Source organism: Perognathus longimembris, chromosome 11 (assembly GCF_023159225.1).
Source record: "Perognathus longimembris pacificus isolate PPM17 chromosome 11, ASM2315922v1, whole genome shotgun sequence".
NCBI classification, from domain to species: Eukaryota; Metazoa; Chordata; class Mammalia; order Rodentia; family Heteromyidae; genus Perognathus; species Perognathus longimembris.
The window spans coordinates 47,500,556-47,517,278 of record NC_063171.1 but is presented as its reverse complement, the minus strand read 5'-3'; the positions used below and the strand labels follow the sequence as shown (position 1 = coordinate 47,517,278).

At 41.0% G+C, this 16,723-nt stretch overlaps 1 protein-coding gene across 1 annotated transcript in view; it reads right to left on the bottom strand.

Moving 5' to 3' along the window:
• Positions 1-11,174, bottom strand: part of Eprs1 (glutamyl-prolyl-tRNA synthetase 1) — a 66,023-nt gene extending 54,849 nt beyond the window's left edge. Inside the window, exons 1-4 of the mRNA XM_048356548.1 lie at positions 11,009-11,174; positions 6,157-6,241; positions 4,057-4,156; positions 3,034-3,190 (exon numbers count right to left, since the gene is read on the bottom strand). Of these exons, the coding sequence (XP_048212505.1) occupies positions 3,034-3,190; positions 4,057-4,156; positions 6,157-6,241; positions 11,009-11,054 (388 nt within the window). The 5' untranslated portion in view covers positions 11,055-11,174. The remainder of the gene's footprint in view (positions 1-3,033; positions 3,191-4,056; positions 4,157-6,156; positions 6,242-11,008) is intronic.
• Positions 11,175-16,723: the final 5,549 nt, after the last annotated feature.

Sequence of the window (16,723 nt, the reverse complement as noted above, 5' to 3'; positions counted from 1 at the left end):
AGTTCTAACCATGGTTAATTTAAGTAAAAGAAATTAAAGCCCATCTGTAATAAAATCATTAAAATTTGAAACATGTCCTAACACCTTAAGGTATTTTACAGAATTCAAAAAATCACTTTTTCAGATTAAACTTCTCTAGCCATAACTTCTGTCCTTACTCATGCCACAAACTGTAAGACTAACACTTCATTTCATTTCAAACATAAGAAATTTTATTTCAAAATTATGAAAAAGATCAAATAGGAAAAACAAAATCAAGATAACCAAGAAGCTATCACTTATTCGACAAAGGAGCTAAAGACATACAATGGAAAAAACATAGCCTCGTCAACTACTAGTGCTGGGAAAACTGGGCAGCCATATGTAGAAAACTCAAAGTAGACCCTAGCCTATCACCATGCACCAAGATCAACTCAAAATGGATCAAGGACCTCAACATCAGACCTGAATCCTTGAAACTACTGAAGGACAGAGTAGGAAAGACGCTAGAACTTATAGGCACAGGAAGGAACTTCCTGAATACAGTCCCAGGGGCACAACAGATAAGGGAGAGACTCGACAAATGGGACCGCTACAAAATAAAAAGTTTCTGCACAGCTAAAGACATAGCCACCAAACTAGAAAGACAGCCAATCTATGGGAAAGGATCTTTACCAGCACAGCAACAGACAAAGGCCTAATATCCGTCATCTACAGAGAACTCAAAAAACTAAGCCCCTCCAAGCCCAATAAACCAATTATGAAATGGGCAAAGGAGCTAAAGAGAGACTTCACAAGAGAAGAGATAAAAATGGCAAAGAAACATATGAGGAAATGTTCAACATTCCTGGCAGTAAAGGAAATGCAAATAAAAACAACCCTGAAATACCATCTCACTCCAGTTAGAATGGCCTATACTCTGAACTCAGGCAACAACAAATGCTGGAGGGGGTGCAGGGAAAGAGTAACCCTTCTCCATTGTTGGTGGGAGTGCAAATTAGTACAACCACTTTGGAGAACAGTATAGAGGTTCCTCAAAAAGCTCAACGTAGACCTACCCTATGACCCAGCCATACCACTCCTAGGCATCTATCCTGAACAACAGGCCTCAAGATATCAAAAAGACATCTGTACTTCCATGTTTATTGCTGCACAATTCACAATAGCCAAAATATGGAAACAACCCAGATGCCCCTCCACAGATGAATAGATCCAAAAAATATGGTACCTATACACAATGGAATACTACATAGCGATTAGAAATGGTGAAATATTGGTATTCGCAGGGAAATGGTCAGAACTTGAACAAATAATATTGAGCGAGACAAGCCTAGAACACAGAAAACAAAGGGGCATGATCTCCTTGATATATGACTGTTAAGGTGGGGGGAGGGGGAGACAGTAGAGACCAGGTCTGTGAAACCAAAAACTGCTTGTCAAATGGTATTTACCACAGGTTTGGGTCAGCGACCTTACATTATGTAACTAAAACCAAACAACTACTCAACATATAAAGGTCAAAAATAGACCTCTCGGTGGATCACAATAGCTCAACAACTATGTATAGATGTTCATATAAGACAAAGATAAGCAAATTCTATTGTTGATGTTACATTTAAAGTCCTAGGTGAATTTCCTTTGGTGTAGGCCACGTGGCTACTGTATATGTTTTTGGTACACTGGGTACTGTATATATGTCTACCTGATCTAGGGAAGGGAAAGAAAAACAGGGTGTAAGAAATCACAAGAAATGTACACACTGCCCTATTATGTAACTGTACCCCCTTTTGCACAACACCTTGTCAAAAAAATTTAATTAATAAATTAAAAAAAAGAAGCTATCACTAGCTAACACCTGCAATCCTACCTACTCAGAAGGCATAGATGCAAAGATTAAAGGTTTGAAGCCAGTCCAGGCAGAAAAGCAAGTGAGACTTCATCTTCAAAATACAAACCAAGCTGGGTGCTGGTGGCTCACACCTGTAATCCTAGCTACTCAGGAGGATGAAAACTGAGGATCGAGGTTCAAAGCCATGCTGGGGAAGAAAGTTTGTGAGATTCTTATCTCCAATTAACCATCAGAAAACTGGAAATGGTGCTGTGGTTCAAGTGGTAGAGCACTAGCCTTGAGCTGAAGAGCTCAGGGACAGCGCCCAGGCCCAGAGTTCAAGCCCCATGACCAACAAAACAAACAAACAAAACCCTCAGAATAGATAAAAAAAATAAAGTACACTTCTGTAATACTAACAGGGGAGGCTAAGGCAGGAAGGAGTTCCAAGTCTAGAGCTAGGGGCATGACTCAAATGGGAGAGTATCTGCCTAGCAAGTGTAAAGTCAAATTCAAACCCCTCAGTAAAATCATATATTTTAAGTGGAGTTTTCTGTATATAAGTTATAATTCATATAAGTTTTTTTGTTCCTTCAAAATAAAAGGCCAACTGGTTTCCCAAGTTGATAAACACTTCCTCCCATCTGTAGCAAACTAGTTGTAGAAGAGAAATAAGCAACCTTCCAGAAAAGTAACACTTCAAATCACTAATTTAGCCCTTCTCATAGTCCTAGTTATTTTTCTAGTGAGAGTTAAGTGTCTACAAGAAGGCTGAGGCAGAAAAGTGCTGATGTAAGTAGAATGAAGGCTTTAAGGAAGAATGATAATTCCAAAGGCAAGAGGAGTTTGAAAGAAAACCCGTAGGGCTAGCAGGACAGGAAATTCCTATAACTGTATATAAATAAGACACTGGGAATGACTACTCTATAAGAAAGCTCTTAAGTTATGGCCTAAACATGTGTATGTGTGGATGGGTATATACATATACATAAATGAGCTCATACGGGTACTTTTTAACTGGCAAAATATTAAATGATTAAAATATTTTATTTGGGCATGGTGGTGCATAATTATAATCATAAGCTTCTTGTGGGGTTGAGGCAGAAATATTGCTTAAGATTAGGAGTTTATGGTCAGCCTAAGCAATATAGTCAAATTCCATTTTTTAAAAAAAGAAAAAAAGCCAAAATCATAGAAATGCATATTTTAAGAGGAATTATTGATACCTTTTAAGGTGGCCCACACACATAAATCTGCTAAGGTCAAGGAGTTCCCAACTAAGTATGTTCTCAAAGACAGGCAATGATTAAGCTCGTTGACAGCAGAGGTAAACAAATTACATGACGATAATTTTGTAGTACTGAACTCCAACCAGTGGTCAATCTGTGAACACAAAGAGAGAAAAGAAACACACTGCAGAGTTTAGACTTTCAAAAAAGATGACCACAAGAAAAAAATAGCAGTTACTAGCACAACATACTCAGTTTCCTAATGTAAAAACATACTTTTCTCATCTCAAATTTTTGAGTCATTATATGGATTCAATTCTAGTAGCACAGGATCTAAAGTGGCACTTAAAATAGTTGCCACATTTTGTTACTTTCCTGAAGAACAAAAAAGTAAACAAACACTTGAGACTTAATATGCCCATTGCCTTATCTATAAAGCATGAGAGTTGGATGGGATGATCTATACAGTCTCATGCCATCACCATATCCTAGGAAGGTAGGAAGATGAAGATGCACTAAATGCCCCCAAAGTACAGTTAGTATGTGAATAAACTATTTAAAAAAAAGAGAGAGAGAGAGAGAGATAGGAATGTAGCTTAGTGGTAGAGTGCTTGCCTAGCATGCATGAAGCCCTGGGTTCGATTCCTTACTACCACATAAGCAGAAAAAGCCCCAACTGGCACTGTGACTCAAGTGGTAAAGGGCCAGCCTTGAGCAAAAGAAGCTCCAGGGACAATGGCAATGCCCTGAGTTCAAGCCCCAGGACTGGCAGAGAGAGAGAGAACATTTTATTTTTTGGCTATATTGGTGATCAAGCCCAAGGCCTGGTACATGCTAGACAAGTGCTCTACCACTGAGCTATATCAAATCTGGGACTCTCTCTTTTTTAAAAATAAAACCACCATAAACATTTCTTAACTTGTCCTATAATTAACACTGTAAAGTAACAGAACATGACAATGTACTGTAAGACAATGCGTTCTCAAAACTCCAGAAGCAATAAATTAAAATAAGGTTTACCTCAGTATGTTCCATCAGGTTAGTGCCATACAGCCCAGCTGTGGTTGCAACTCTGGCCAAATAGCGAAGTATAGAATTTATGTCTGTGAATACCACATCCCTAGAATAAAAACATGAAGTAATATACTGCAGTTACTCACTCTAAAAAACAGTAAGTCATGAAACTATGGAAGATATGTAAAAATGGAAATCCTAATATACTTTTAAAGTTCTTTTCTACTACAGCTTATTTACCTGTTTCTATCAAATTTAATTTGTTATAAAATATCCAGCTAAACCCACTAATTACTTTAGAGCAATCTTCACACACACACACACACACACACACACACACACCTGCATATCTTCTAATTTCTAAAAACAATTTCATTAAACTACTACTGAACCAAGGTGGTGGTGAGCTACTACTCAGAAGGTTGCCTAGCCAGTTCAAGAATGAGTTCAAAGCAGAGTACTGTAACACTCTCTCTCTCTCTCTCTCTCTCTCTCTCTCTCTCTCTCTCCATACAGGCTCACATTTCCCCCCCCCCCCACAGACAATACACAAACACCCCACACACAAACTTTATTTTGCAAAAATGGAATATTTATTCCCTAAGGAGTTGAACAGAACCTCTTCCCTGAATAAACTCATCAGCCCCAAAAGGAAATAACTAAGGATACTGTAGACATCACAAGTTCCCCAAGTGAACAGCTTAGCCAGACTTTCCTAGAGTAATGCTCAGAATTGGAAGAAACAACTCTCAGTTCAGAAAGGACCATTCTCACGCTAATTCCAAAAGAACTACTACTAGGGATTGTCAGATGTTTCAAAAAAGCTATAATTTTAAAGATTGTGACCAAAATAAAGAATGAAACAAAAACTGCAATCAGGGCTGAAGGTATACTTAGTGGTATATGCAAGCTTGAAGCCCTAGGCTCAATCTCCAGCATCTTCACGACAAAACAAATTTGTTATAAAGTATAAAATAAAAATAAAATAGCAAAAACATAAAACAAACAAGAACAGGACATTATAAAAGGATTATCCAGAAAATATATAACAGAATTCTTAAAGACTAGCACAGTGTTTGACACTTGTTTCCAGTATTCAAGAGACAGAAGCAAGATGTTTAGTTCTAAGCTGCCTGAGCTACATAAAAAGGCCTTGTTTAAAACAAACAAATGGGGACTGGGAATGTGGCTTAGTGGTAGAGTGCTTGCCTAGCATGCATAAAACCCTGGGTTTGATTCCTCAGGACCACATAAACAGAAAAAGGCAGAAGTGGTGCTGTTGGTCAAGTGAGAGTGCTAGCTTTCAGCCCCGAGAGGCTCAGGGACAGTGCCCAAGGCCTAAGTTCAAGTTCCACAGCTGACACAAAACAAACAACCCTGAACCCCAAAACAACAAAGAATAAAACCCCCAGAGCTTTGACAATAAATATGTAATAACAGAAATTAAAATTTCAACAAGAAATATTGGATAATAAAATTGAAAAAATCTAGAAACAAAAGAAGCAGATGACAACCTAACAAAACAAGGAAGGAATTATCTGTATACCTTCATTAACAAAACAGAAAATGGAGCTGGGCAGTGGTCACACCTGTAATCCTAGTTACTCTGAAGGCTAAGATCTGATCATGGCTCAAAGCTAGCTCAGGAAGAAAAGGTGTGTAAAAATAATATCTCCAATAACCACCAAAAAGCTAGACATGAGTGGTGGCTCAGGTAGTACAGTGCCAGTCTTTGTCAAGAAAGCTAAAAGACAGCGCCCAGACCTTAAATTCAAGCCACTTATATAAAGCTAAGACACAGTGGTGCACACCTGTAATCCCTACGGAAGGATCCTGGGCTCCATGAGTACTTGTCTCAAAAACAAACAAACAAACATCTTCTTACATAAAATTCTTTCTTTACATTTCTAGCTCCTTTAAAATAGATAATCAGTGAAATCATATAGCTAGCTGACAAATATAAATCCCTGGGTTCTGTCCTTTTAGAATAATGAAGCTCACTTCTTTTTAGGAACAACCCACCAAATTAACAAGTAAAATAAGCATATAATACTTAATGCTGAATATTTTTAATAGTACCGAAAATAGATATATGAAAGCACTTACTCAGAAACACGAAGAAGAGTCTCTTTCCCTTCTTCAACAGAAATGCTGACATCACCTTTCACATGTTCTACTGCTAGCAACGCTTCTAAAAATGAAGGATGAAAAGATTTATTTCTGTTTAACGACAATGCAGTATTTATAACTTAGATAATAAAAGCAATAAGGATGAGTCAATAAACCAGCAAGAAGTTTTATAGGGAATAAACTATTTTCTCAGTAGTCTATAGTTTAGAAAGTCTACAGAAAGTCTTATGTTCTATCTCAGAGAAATAATTCAAGAGCAAACTAAGGCTTGGACTACCATTTGTAGTCAGCATCTGAAAGCAGGAATAAGGCAATCTTGACCTCAAATTCTTTTTTTTTAATGTTTTATTGTCAAACTGAATTACAGAGAGGTTAGTTTCATATATTAGGCATTGGATACATTTCTTTTTCTTTTTTTTTGGGGGGGGGGGGGCAGTCCTGGGGCTTGGACTCTGGGCCTGAGCACTGTCCCTGGCTTCTTTTTGCTCAAGGCTAGCACTCTGCCACTTGAGCCACAGCGCCACTTCTGGCCATTTTCTGTATATGTGGTGCTGGGGAATCGAACCCAGGGCCTCATGTATGTGAGGCAGGCACTCTTGCCACTAGGCCATATCCCTAGCCCACATTTCTTGTACTGTTTGTTACCTCGTCCCTCATTCCCCCCTCCCCCTTCCCCTCCCCCCCTTAAGTTGTTCAGTTCATTTACACCAAACAGTTTTGCAAGTATTGCTTTTGTAGTTGTTAGTATTTTTTTTTACCCCGTGTCTCTCGATTTTGGTATTCCCTTTCAATTTCCTAGTTCTAAAACCAGTATACACGGTTTCCAATATACTCAGATAAGATACAGAGATAGTGTAGGTACAACCACAGAAAGGTGATACAAGATCATCAATAATAGAAGCTACAATTACACATGGCACGTTGAAAGTAGTTACAACTGTGATATAACAATTGTTTTCATAACATAGTTGACCTCAAATCCTAAAACACTGTACATTTGAAATTTCAGCCCGAATTGGCGAGTACACATACAGAGACAACACACTGAGGAGAGTTACTATGAATTTTCACATGGGAAAACCGGAACGCTCTTCTCACAGAAAAATGCTGCCTAGGATAGAGGATGGATGGATGGGTAGGTAAATGGATAGGTGGAGAGATGGAAAATGGATAGATGGACAAGTAGGTAGATGGATGGGTGGATATATGGATGGGTAGAGGCGGATAGGTGGATGGATGGGTGGATGTGGAAAATGCTGGAAGTGGTATTCTGAGAGGCATCAGAATAACAATGTGGTTTAACAGTTGTTCACGTTTCCTTGAAGTATGCCTCAGAGTTAGCTAAATTGACGTGTTACCCATAGGTCACCCTGGCTGTATGGCCTGAGCAAGAGCCATGCCCAAGTCCCCCTCCCAGAACATGGTGGCAGCTGTGCTGTACCCTCTGCAAGTAGCTGGGCCATGCTCTGTTCCCCATAGGGCAATGGGCACCTGCCCTGCTCCACCTTCCAGGAAACTGAGCTGTCCCTCACACAGGCCCAAGGTTTGGGGGGGGGGGGGAGGGCGCAGGGGCAGGGCAGAGAGGGGGAACTTCCTTCCTTACAAAGATTGTGTGTTTGGGGTTTCATAGATCCTTGCACTAATTTTTTGGTGTCCAGGGATTCCACTCATGAGGAAAGGCCAATGCTTTGTGTATCTGTGACCACTGATGTAATCAGTAAGCTGATCTCTGCCATCTTTTCCAGGAAGCCCACTGGGCTCCAGGCATAAGTGAGACTATACAGAGTTCTTTTGTGCCAGGGAAAATGAGACCTTCAGGAGTATGATAGGCTGCCTGCTGGCAGGCCTTGCTCCATTCCCACAGCCCCAGCTGGGAGCTGCCAGAGCACAGGTACATTAGCTGCCATCCCTTTGCTCTCTCCATTCCTAGAAAAGGCCATGTGTTCTGTCATCACTGATGGTAGGAGATGAGGCTTAGGAGCACAGGCTCTGGGGGTAACGCTGCTTCAGTCTCACAAAGGTTTGGCCATAAGATACAGAAACCGGCAAATAATGGTTGTAAATTGAAGTGCATTTCTGCCAGGTACTGGTGGCACTTTTGCCTATGATCCTAGCTACTCAGGAGGCTGAGATCTGAGGATGGAGGTTCAAAGCCAGCAAAGTCTGAGACTCTTATCTCCTATAAACTACTCAGAAAAAGCTGGAAGTGGTACTGTGGCTCAAGTGGTAGAGTACTAGCCTTGAGCAAAAAAGAAAAAAAAGAATTTCTGTGCTGCCATCAAAAGAAAAAAGAAAAACAAAAAGAAAAAATGCTGCCTAATATACATAGAAATAATTGTACAATTGGAAGGTCACTATGGCAACCAACATCATAAGCAAATTAGATGTTGAAACCAATGCATTGGTGAAAAGAGCTGTTTGCATGGTTCAGTTTTCTCTATCAAAATATCTGTAAATTGAAAGAAAAAACTGTACCTGGGAAAGTGGGCCAACAACATCTTAAGTGATCAAGTATAAAATTATTAGCAAGGGAAAAATTAAACTGATGCACCACTGATGGGCTGCAATGATAAATAAGAAATCACATCTGCAATGGAGAACAATGGCCGTTGTGTTACTTCTGCCAAAGACGCATAGAATGAATCTGACTACAAGGAAATGTCAGACAACCAGACTAGAGGATACTCAAAAGTGGCTTGTAATCTTCAAGGTAAAAGTTATGAAAATCAAGGTTAGACTACTAAAGTATTCCAGACTGAAAGAAACTGAAACAACATGACCTGATCCTAGATAGAATGTGGATCTTGCATACTACAAGTATTACTGGAACAGTTAAGTGTTAATAAGAGATTGTAGGTATGGAAATTGCGTCAATGTGTATGTTCTGACTTTTGATGGTTGTGTGAATCATGTACAGATTCTTTGCTTGTGAGAGATATACACTTGGAAGATTCTAGGGAGGTGAAGTATCTGCAGTATGCACTCAGGTAGTACTTGGAAAAAAGTCCTCTCTCCTATCATTTTTATATTTGAAATTATTTTAACATTAAAAAGAACATGCACTATACATACAATATAGGATTCTAGCAATGTAATCTATTTTTGCTAAATGCTTCCTTCAAAATCAATCATCCATCTATCTATCTATGTATCTATCTATGTATCTATCTATGTATCTATGTATCTATGTATCTATCAATCACCAGTCCTTGAACTCAGGGCCTGGGCACTGACCCTGAGCTCAAGGCTAACACTCTATCATTTGAGTCACATCACTTCCGGCTTTTTTTTCTTTATGTGATACTAAGGAATTGAACCCGGGACTTCATGCATGCTAGGCAAACACTCTACCACTAAGCCACATTCCCAGCCCGTTCACTCAATTTTATTAAAGATAAAACAGTGCATTTGAGCAAATAAGAAAAATTAACTGAAAACCAAGAGAAGCAACTAGAAAAATAGCATGTGTTCTAAAATTGGTACAGTTTTAAATGACAAATTTCTTTAAGACTCTTCTAATATTGACAAAAATAGTTCTGAGTTCTGTAATTTGTAGAGGAAACAGACCTATCTCTTCCAGAGTGATTTTCTAAGTGACATGTTAGAATCACAGCTATTTATGACACATCTAAAAGATGTGAGAACTTTATCTCTAAGTATTATTCCATTCTGGGAGCCAACACTTTATAGAAGACATTCCACCTTTCTTATACAAGGAAAGGGGAAGTAAGCAAGGAACTCATCCAAGTTCCACAACTAGTATTTACCAGTCAGGACTGAGGTTTAGGCCTCCAACAACCAAACGTCTTTGCCTTCAACCATAAGACAGTATGTCTAGTGCCTTTCCATCCCCTCAATCAAATCTACTTCTTTTATAGAGTTTATTGATTTGCTGTGAGGTTAGGCCATAATTACTGGAACCAATAAACTAAAACGTCGTTTTAATTATTTAAGCCAGCTAATGGTTTATAGGGTCCGGAAGGGAGATGGAAGATGGGTGGTACAGTGCTTTCCTAGTATATACAAAGCCTTTCCAAGAAACTCAAGACATTCATATACTCAACCATCAACAATAAAAATCGGCCCCACACACTCTCCCCATTTAAAAGTTCTCTAGAAAACTACGTGTGTATATCCCTGATGTGCATTAACCAAAACGAGTTCATTAAACTTAAATTCTTGGGCATAATTTCTCAAATTAATGATAAAGTGGAAATACTAAGCTATGTAACCAGCACAACAATCGCGGGCTGTATCAAGAAAGCAGTACCGCTGACGTTAGCTCTGACATTTACTACCCCACACAGGGTGTGAAGCAAATCACCCCAACAGCCTGCAGCTTGCCGAGGAGTCTCCACCCCATCACTCCACCACCTTTAATTAAAAGTGAATGCTACCTCGGTTAAAATTCTAAATGCTAATACGACCGTCTATCCTGTTGTTCCTTTTGAACCCGACAAAACGTGAAAGGTAAGACGGGTCGAGTGAATTCGGGATCTTACGAGAAGCTCCGCATCTCAAGAGGAAAGTCGCCACCCTGAGAGAAGGTTCCAAACCAAGACTCCGGTAGCCCAGACCCGGGCTCACACGGTGCCTCCTCCTCCCATGCCCCAGAAAACAGACTTCGGCAAGGAGACGCCTCCGGAGATCCCGAGACTAGGCTGAGTGCCCGGGACGACTCCGTTCAGTCAGGGGGTTAAAATAAAGCTAGGCCCCATCTTCCAGACGGTGACCGCCACAGCGCCAGAGCGGGGCCAGGCGACATCCCTGCCCCGCACCCCTCTGGCTGATGCAACCCCACACACGCTTGGCGGCTTCGGCTCCTTACCCAGGGGAGGGTCTCCAGAATTCACCGTGAGACAGAGCATCGCCATCGCCTCAGGGATGTTGGCTCGCCGTCCGGACGCCGACCCAGCACGCGAAGACTGACTGGAAACTAGAAGGTGCAACGTGTGCCTGGCGCGCCGCACGCCAACGCCGCAGCAGGTCCCGCCCCGCCCGCGTGCCGCGACCACTGACGTCCCCGCGCACGACGTCCTGCGTCATCACAGCGCGCCCGTCTCCATTCAGCCTTCACACCCGTCAGGTTCTAGGTCTACGTGACATAGTACGACTGAGTGGAAGAGGGGATGATGTGGCTTTTGCTGTTAGGACTTAAGTTAAAAACAAAACAAAACACCTTTATTCTTTACATGCCTCTCATGACAGCATCGTGCACTTTCTAGAAAACACACAAAAGTATGCGTAAGTAGTCCACCCAATACATGCTTTGGATATAGTGGCTTGAACCAGCCGATTGCAAATATTGGTGCCGCCTTGTGTGAGAAACTTGAGATCAAATGTTGAAACACCGGTTCTTTTATTTTATTATTTTTAGTTGTGTAAAGGGGTTCAGTTGAGCCTTGTCAGCTTATGAGTGCAATGCATCTTGATCAATGTCACCCTTTTCATCATTCTCTCCATCGCTCCCGACCGCACTCGTCCCCTGAGTTTCCCTGGTTCCGTTTGAAATATCCAGTTTCTAAAGATGACCATGGGGCTATGAAAGAAAGTAATGATGTCAGATGACACGAGGTAGAAAGAAGCGGAGCTGTGTGTGTGTCTACCTGCACAGTAGAAAGTTAGCGTGTCCTCACCATGATAATCTGGCGGGGGGGGGGGGTTGTTTTGTTTTTTGTTGTTGTTTTGGTGTCCGTGCTGGTGCTTGAACTCAGAGCCTGGGCTCTGACTCTGAGCTTTGTGTTCAAAGCACTCTACCACTTGAGCCACAACTTTTTGATAGTTAATTGGAAATAAGAGTCTCACATACTTTCCTACCTTGTGCTGCCTTTGACCAGCCAGCCACCCTCAGCCTCCTGAGTAGTTAGGATTACAGGCTTGAGCCATCATCACTCAGCTAACCCAGTGTGTCCTACATGCTGTTTCCATAGCTCCTCTTGTGTGATGTGGATCTTAGCCTGCACTGCAGATAGTCCTGCCTGGATGGATTGATGCTCATGATTCTTTTTTTTTTTTTTTTTTTTTGCCAGTCCTGGGCCTTGGACTCAGGGCCTGAGCACTGTCCCTGGCTTCTTCCCGCTCAAGGCTAGCACTCCGCCACTTGAGCCACAGCGCCGCTTCTGGCCGTTTTCTGTATATGTGGTGCTGGGGGATCGAACCTAGGGCCTCATGTATCCGAGGCAGGCACTCTTGCCACTAGGCTATATCCCCAGCCCGCATGATTCTTGATAGATATAACGTATGAACACAATGCATTCTTTTTGCTATAAATGTTTTGGATTATGTGATATATGATCTCGAGTTGGACATGAGTCCTAGCCCCTAGGCTTTTCATTTCTTTGGACCACCTGTGCGTGTAATAAGTCTGTTTAAGGTTAGATTTTTCATCCACCTTTTATTTGTGGCCCCTCATTCTGTGACACGGTGAATGATACAAATAATAATCTCTCCCAAGACTCAGAGTGCCTCTCCCAGTTTGAGAAAGGGTAATGACACACACTGTGTGTACACTGCTAGTTTATCTTGTTGGTTTTTTTTTTTGTAAGTGGAGTGACATCTAAGCAAATCCACTGATTTCCCCCATTGAAACACCAAAGGAAGTATGCATGCTTCATGGTTGTATATCCAACTAATAATTCAGGTGAGCACAAGCACATCTAGTGTCCTTTGCTTCAATTCTTGCACAAAGAAAGTAACCTGAAATGACCTGTTAACTTGTTATTTTCCTACGATTCTGTTGTCCTCTTATCCCTCCTTTCAGTGGATACTGCTGTGCCATGCATTCTGTTGTTGGCTGAATTGCTTGTCCTTTTCCTATCTGGGGCGTGTACCTTTGCTTATGCATTGGCACTTGACTGATCAAGGTGCCCACACTGAGTTTCCTTTGTGGGTGTACTTTTGCATTTGTACTCTTTATACTAAATCATGCTCTATTAAAATTTCTGTGTGTCAACTCTGAATTCTTTGACTTTTTTTTTTTTTTTTTTTTTTGCCAGTCCTGGGCCTTGGACTCAGGGCTTGAGCACTATCCCTGGCTTCTTCCCGCTCAAGGCTAGCACTCTGCCACTTGAGCCACAGCGCTGCTTCTGGCCGTTTTCTGTATATGTGGTGCTGGGGAATCGAACCTAGGGCCTCGTGTATCAGAGGCAGGCACTCTTGCCACTAGGCTATATCCCCAGCCCTCTGAATTCTTTGAGGAGACTAAGAAGTACCATTTGTCTCCACTTACAATTTTAGAATAAAAAATTAAAATCATTACATTAAGAAAGAAAAAAATGTGCTTACTTTCTTAGAGACAATTACTATTCAGTTAAGGGAAACTGCTTCTAAAGGTTAACAGGATTTTAAAAAACATGATTTTATTAAAAATCAAGTATGGGCTGGGAATATGGCCTAGTAGCAAGAGTGCTTGCCTCATATACATGAAGCCCTGGGTTCAATTCCTCAGCACCACATATGTGGTGCTGTGGCTCAGGTGGCAGAGTACTAGCCTTGAGCAAAAAAAAGCCAGGGACAGTGCTCAGGCCCTAAATCCAAGCCTCAGGACTGGCAAAAAAGAAAGAAAGAAAGAAAGAAAGTATGAGCTAGGCATGCTGGCTCAGTCTTGTAACTTGAGCTACTTGAGAAGCAGAGATCCAACAACTGTGGTTTCAGGTCAGCCCAGGCTTAAAAATTCATGAGATTCCATTACAACTAATAGTTGGGGGCTGGAGATATGGCCTAGTGGCAAAAGTGCTTGCCTTGTGTACATGAAGCCCTGGGTTCAATTCCCCAGCACTACATATATAGAAAAAAAAAACGGCCAGAAGTGGTACTGTGGCTCAATTGGCAGAGTGTTAGCCTTGTGCTCAGGCCCTGAGTCCAAGCCCCAGGACTGGCAGAAAAAAAAAAAAGACAACTAATAGTTGGGTATGGTGGCACAGCCTGTCATCCTCAGAATAAGAGGAAGTACAAGTAGCAGAGGATAGCAGGGAAGACTGCAGCCAGGGTGACCCAAGCATTAAGCAAAACCCTATCTCAAATATAACAAGCTCAAAAGGGGGATGGAGGGGGCTGGGGATATGGCCTAGTGGCAAGAGTGCTCGCCTCGTATATAGGAGGTCCTAGGTTCAATTCCCCAGCACCACATATACAGAAAATGGCCAGAAGTGGCAGAATGCTAGCCATGAGCAAAAACAAGCCAGGGACAGTGCTCAGGCCCTGAGTCCAAAGCCCAGGACTGGCCAAAAAAAAAAAAGGGGGGGGGATGGAGGCATGGCTTAAATGGTAGAGAATCTGCCTTAGAGATTTGGGGCTCCATGTTCAGTCCTCAGGACCTCCAAAGAACAAAACCACCCCCTGCCTACTGTTTGTTGTTCTAGGAATTCTCCTTTACTTTCTCATCAATAGTATAAACATGGTTTCTATCTGCACAGTTGCAAACTCTGGGAAGAGGTTTTTGTTTTTTTTCTTAAGCAAGCTAAGAGGACTGTATCTTACAAGGATCACTTTGGCATCAGTGTAGCAGATGGTGAGTGAGCAGAATTAATGGTAGGAAGATCTGAGATGTTACCACAACAGCCTAAATGAGAGAAAATAAAAGCTTAAGGAAGTGGAGTAAGGCTGGGAATCAAGAGCAATTATCACACTCTGGAGAGGATAAATCAGTAGTGACTATAGACATGGGTAGGGGATAAGAGAAGTAAGCTTCTCTAGGCTCTTTTACTCAAGGCTAGCACTGTAGTTTTTGGTGCCATAGCTCCATTACCAGTTTTTTTGCTTACTCAGACATGAGTTTCACAGACTTTCCTGCCTAGGCTGACTCCGAACTGAGATCCTTATATCTTAGTCTCCTGAGTAGGATTCAGGCATGAGCCACTAGTGCCCTGCCTTTTTATTTTTAGAGACAGAGTCCAGCCAAGTTACCCAGGAAGCTTGGTTGCAAAGGAGTTGCAGTGTAGGCAGAGATTATCCAGGAGACCATGCAGTGATCTAAGGAAGCAATAATGGGGCAGAAGGGCATTCAGAAGTGAGAGCGATGGAGAGGAGCTCACTCCCAAACATCTTACTTGGCTAACTGTGGTTTTCACATAGGAATACTACTAGTGGCACTGTAGATTGAAGCCCCGGCCATCCACATGGTAGGCAAGGACTCCTTCACTGGAGTTATAGTCCTAGCCCTTTTGTTTATTTAGTGCTGTTACTAGGACTTCAACTTTAGGCCTCTTACTCTCCTTTATTTACTTATTTATTTTTTGCTGGTTAATTGGAGATAATAGTGTCTTGGATTAATCTGCCCAGACTGGCCTTGACCCATGATCCCCAGAACTCAGTCTACTAAATAGCCAGGATTACATGTGTGAGCCACTTGTGTCTGGCTTTACTTATTTATTTATTTGTGTGACAGGGTCTTATGGTGCTATCTTTTCCTAGTCTGGCCTTATACTTTCAATCCTCCTGCCTCCATTTGTTGAGGACCTGTAGTGTGATTGGTCCTCCAACTCTTAAATACAGCAACAACTCCATTTTTCAGTGCATCACTAATGCAGTTCTACCTGCCTGACTGAAACACAATAAAACCTGTCAAAGTATATTATGTGCACATATGGTAGTATCACCACAACTTGCATAATTTACCCTAAAAATTTTCCTTGGGTTTGGAAGCTACTCATTCCTTTTGATGCTGAGGCTTAAACCCTGGAACTACACATGCTGAGTATGTGTTCTACCACTGATCTATACTGTTAGTGGGTTTGAGAACTACTGACTTAAACCATTTGGTTAACCATACAGAAATTTGTTTAAAGGGATAGACTTAATAAATAAAATCTAGGCATACTGCCTTATGATGATCATTAGTATACATTGTCGTCTCCCACTGGAAGGAAGTAAAGGCAAGGACCCAACTTGCCACAATGAAGCTTTATAAAGATGTTATGTAAATGAATGAATCCCATAACAAAGAATTTATTATGTTCAAATACTTCTAAAAAGCTGATAAATAACATAAAAGGCTAGGATTCAATAATTTATTTTAAAGAAACATTCCCCACAAGTACAGCATCAACATTCAAAGTAATATATGTATTCATAATTGAATTAAGGACACTTTAAAAATTACCCTGAAAAACAAGTGAAATTCTGGAACAACTTAAAATTTTGTGCCCTAAAGAAATCTGTTTTAGGAATGTTGATTAAATAAATGATCTAGACAGTCAGGTAGAACTAAAATCACCCCCCGCCCTTTTTTCCACATAAAAATAGGAGAAAAATACAACACACTGAATTTATAAAATCTCCATGTGTAAACCAGTCTGGCTGACTAATTCATAAAATTAAATTTCTTGTTTTGTTTTTTTCTTCTTTTGAGACATGGTCTCCTGGGTAGCCCAAGCTGACTTTGATGGTTTGGAATTTGAGGTCCCCTTCATCTCAAGTAGCTAGCTAGGACTTACAGGTGTGTGCCACCATGTCCAACAGGAAAAAGAATACACAATTTTTTTATGTGTCCAAAGTATAGGAGTATTAGACCACTATAAACCTAAATTCTCTAATACTATTTTCT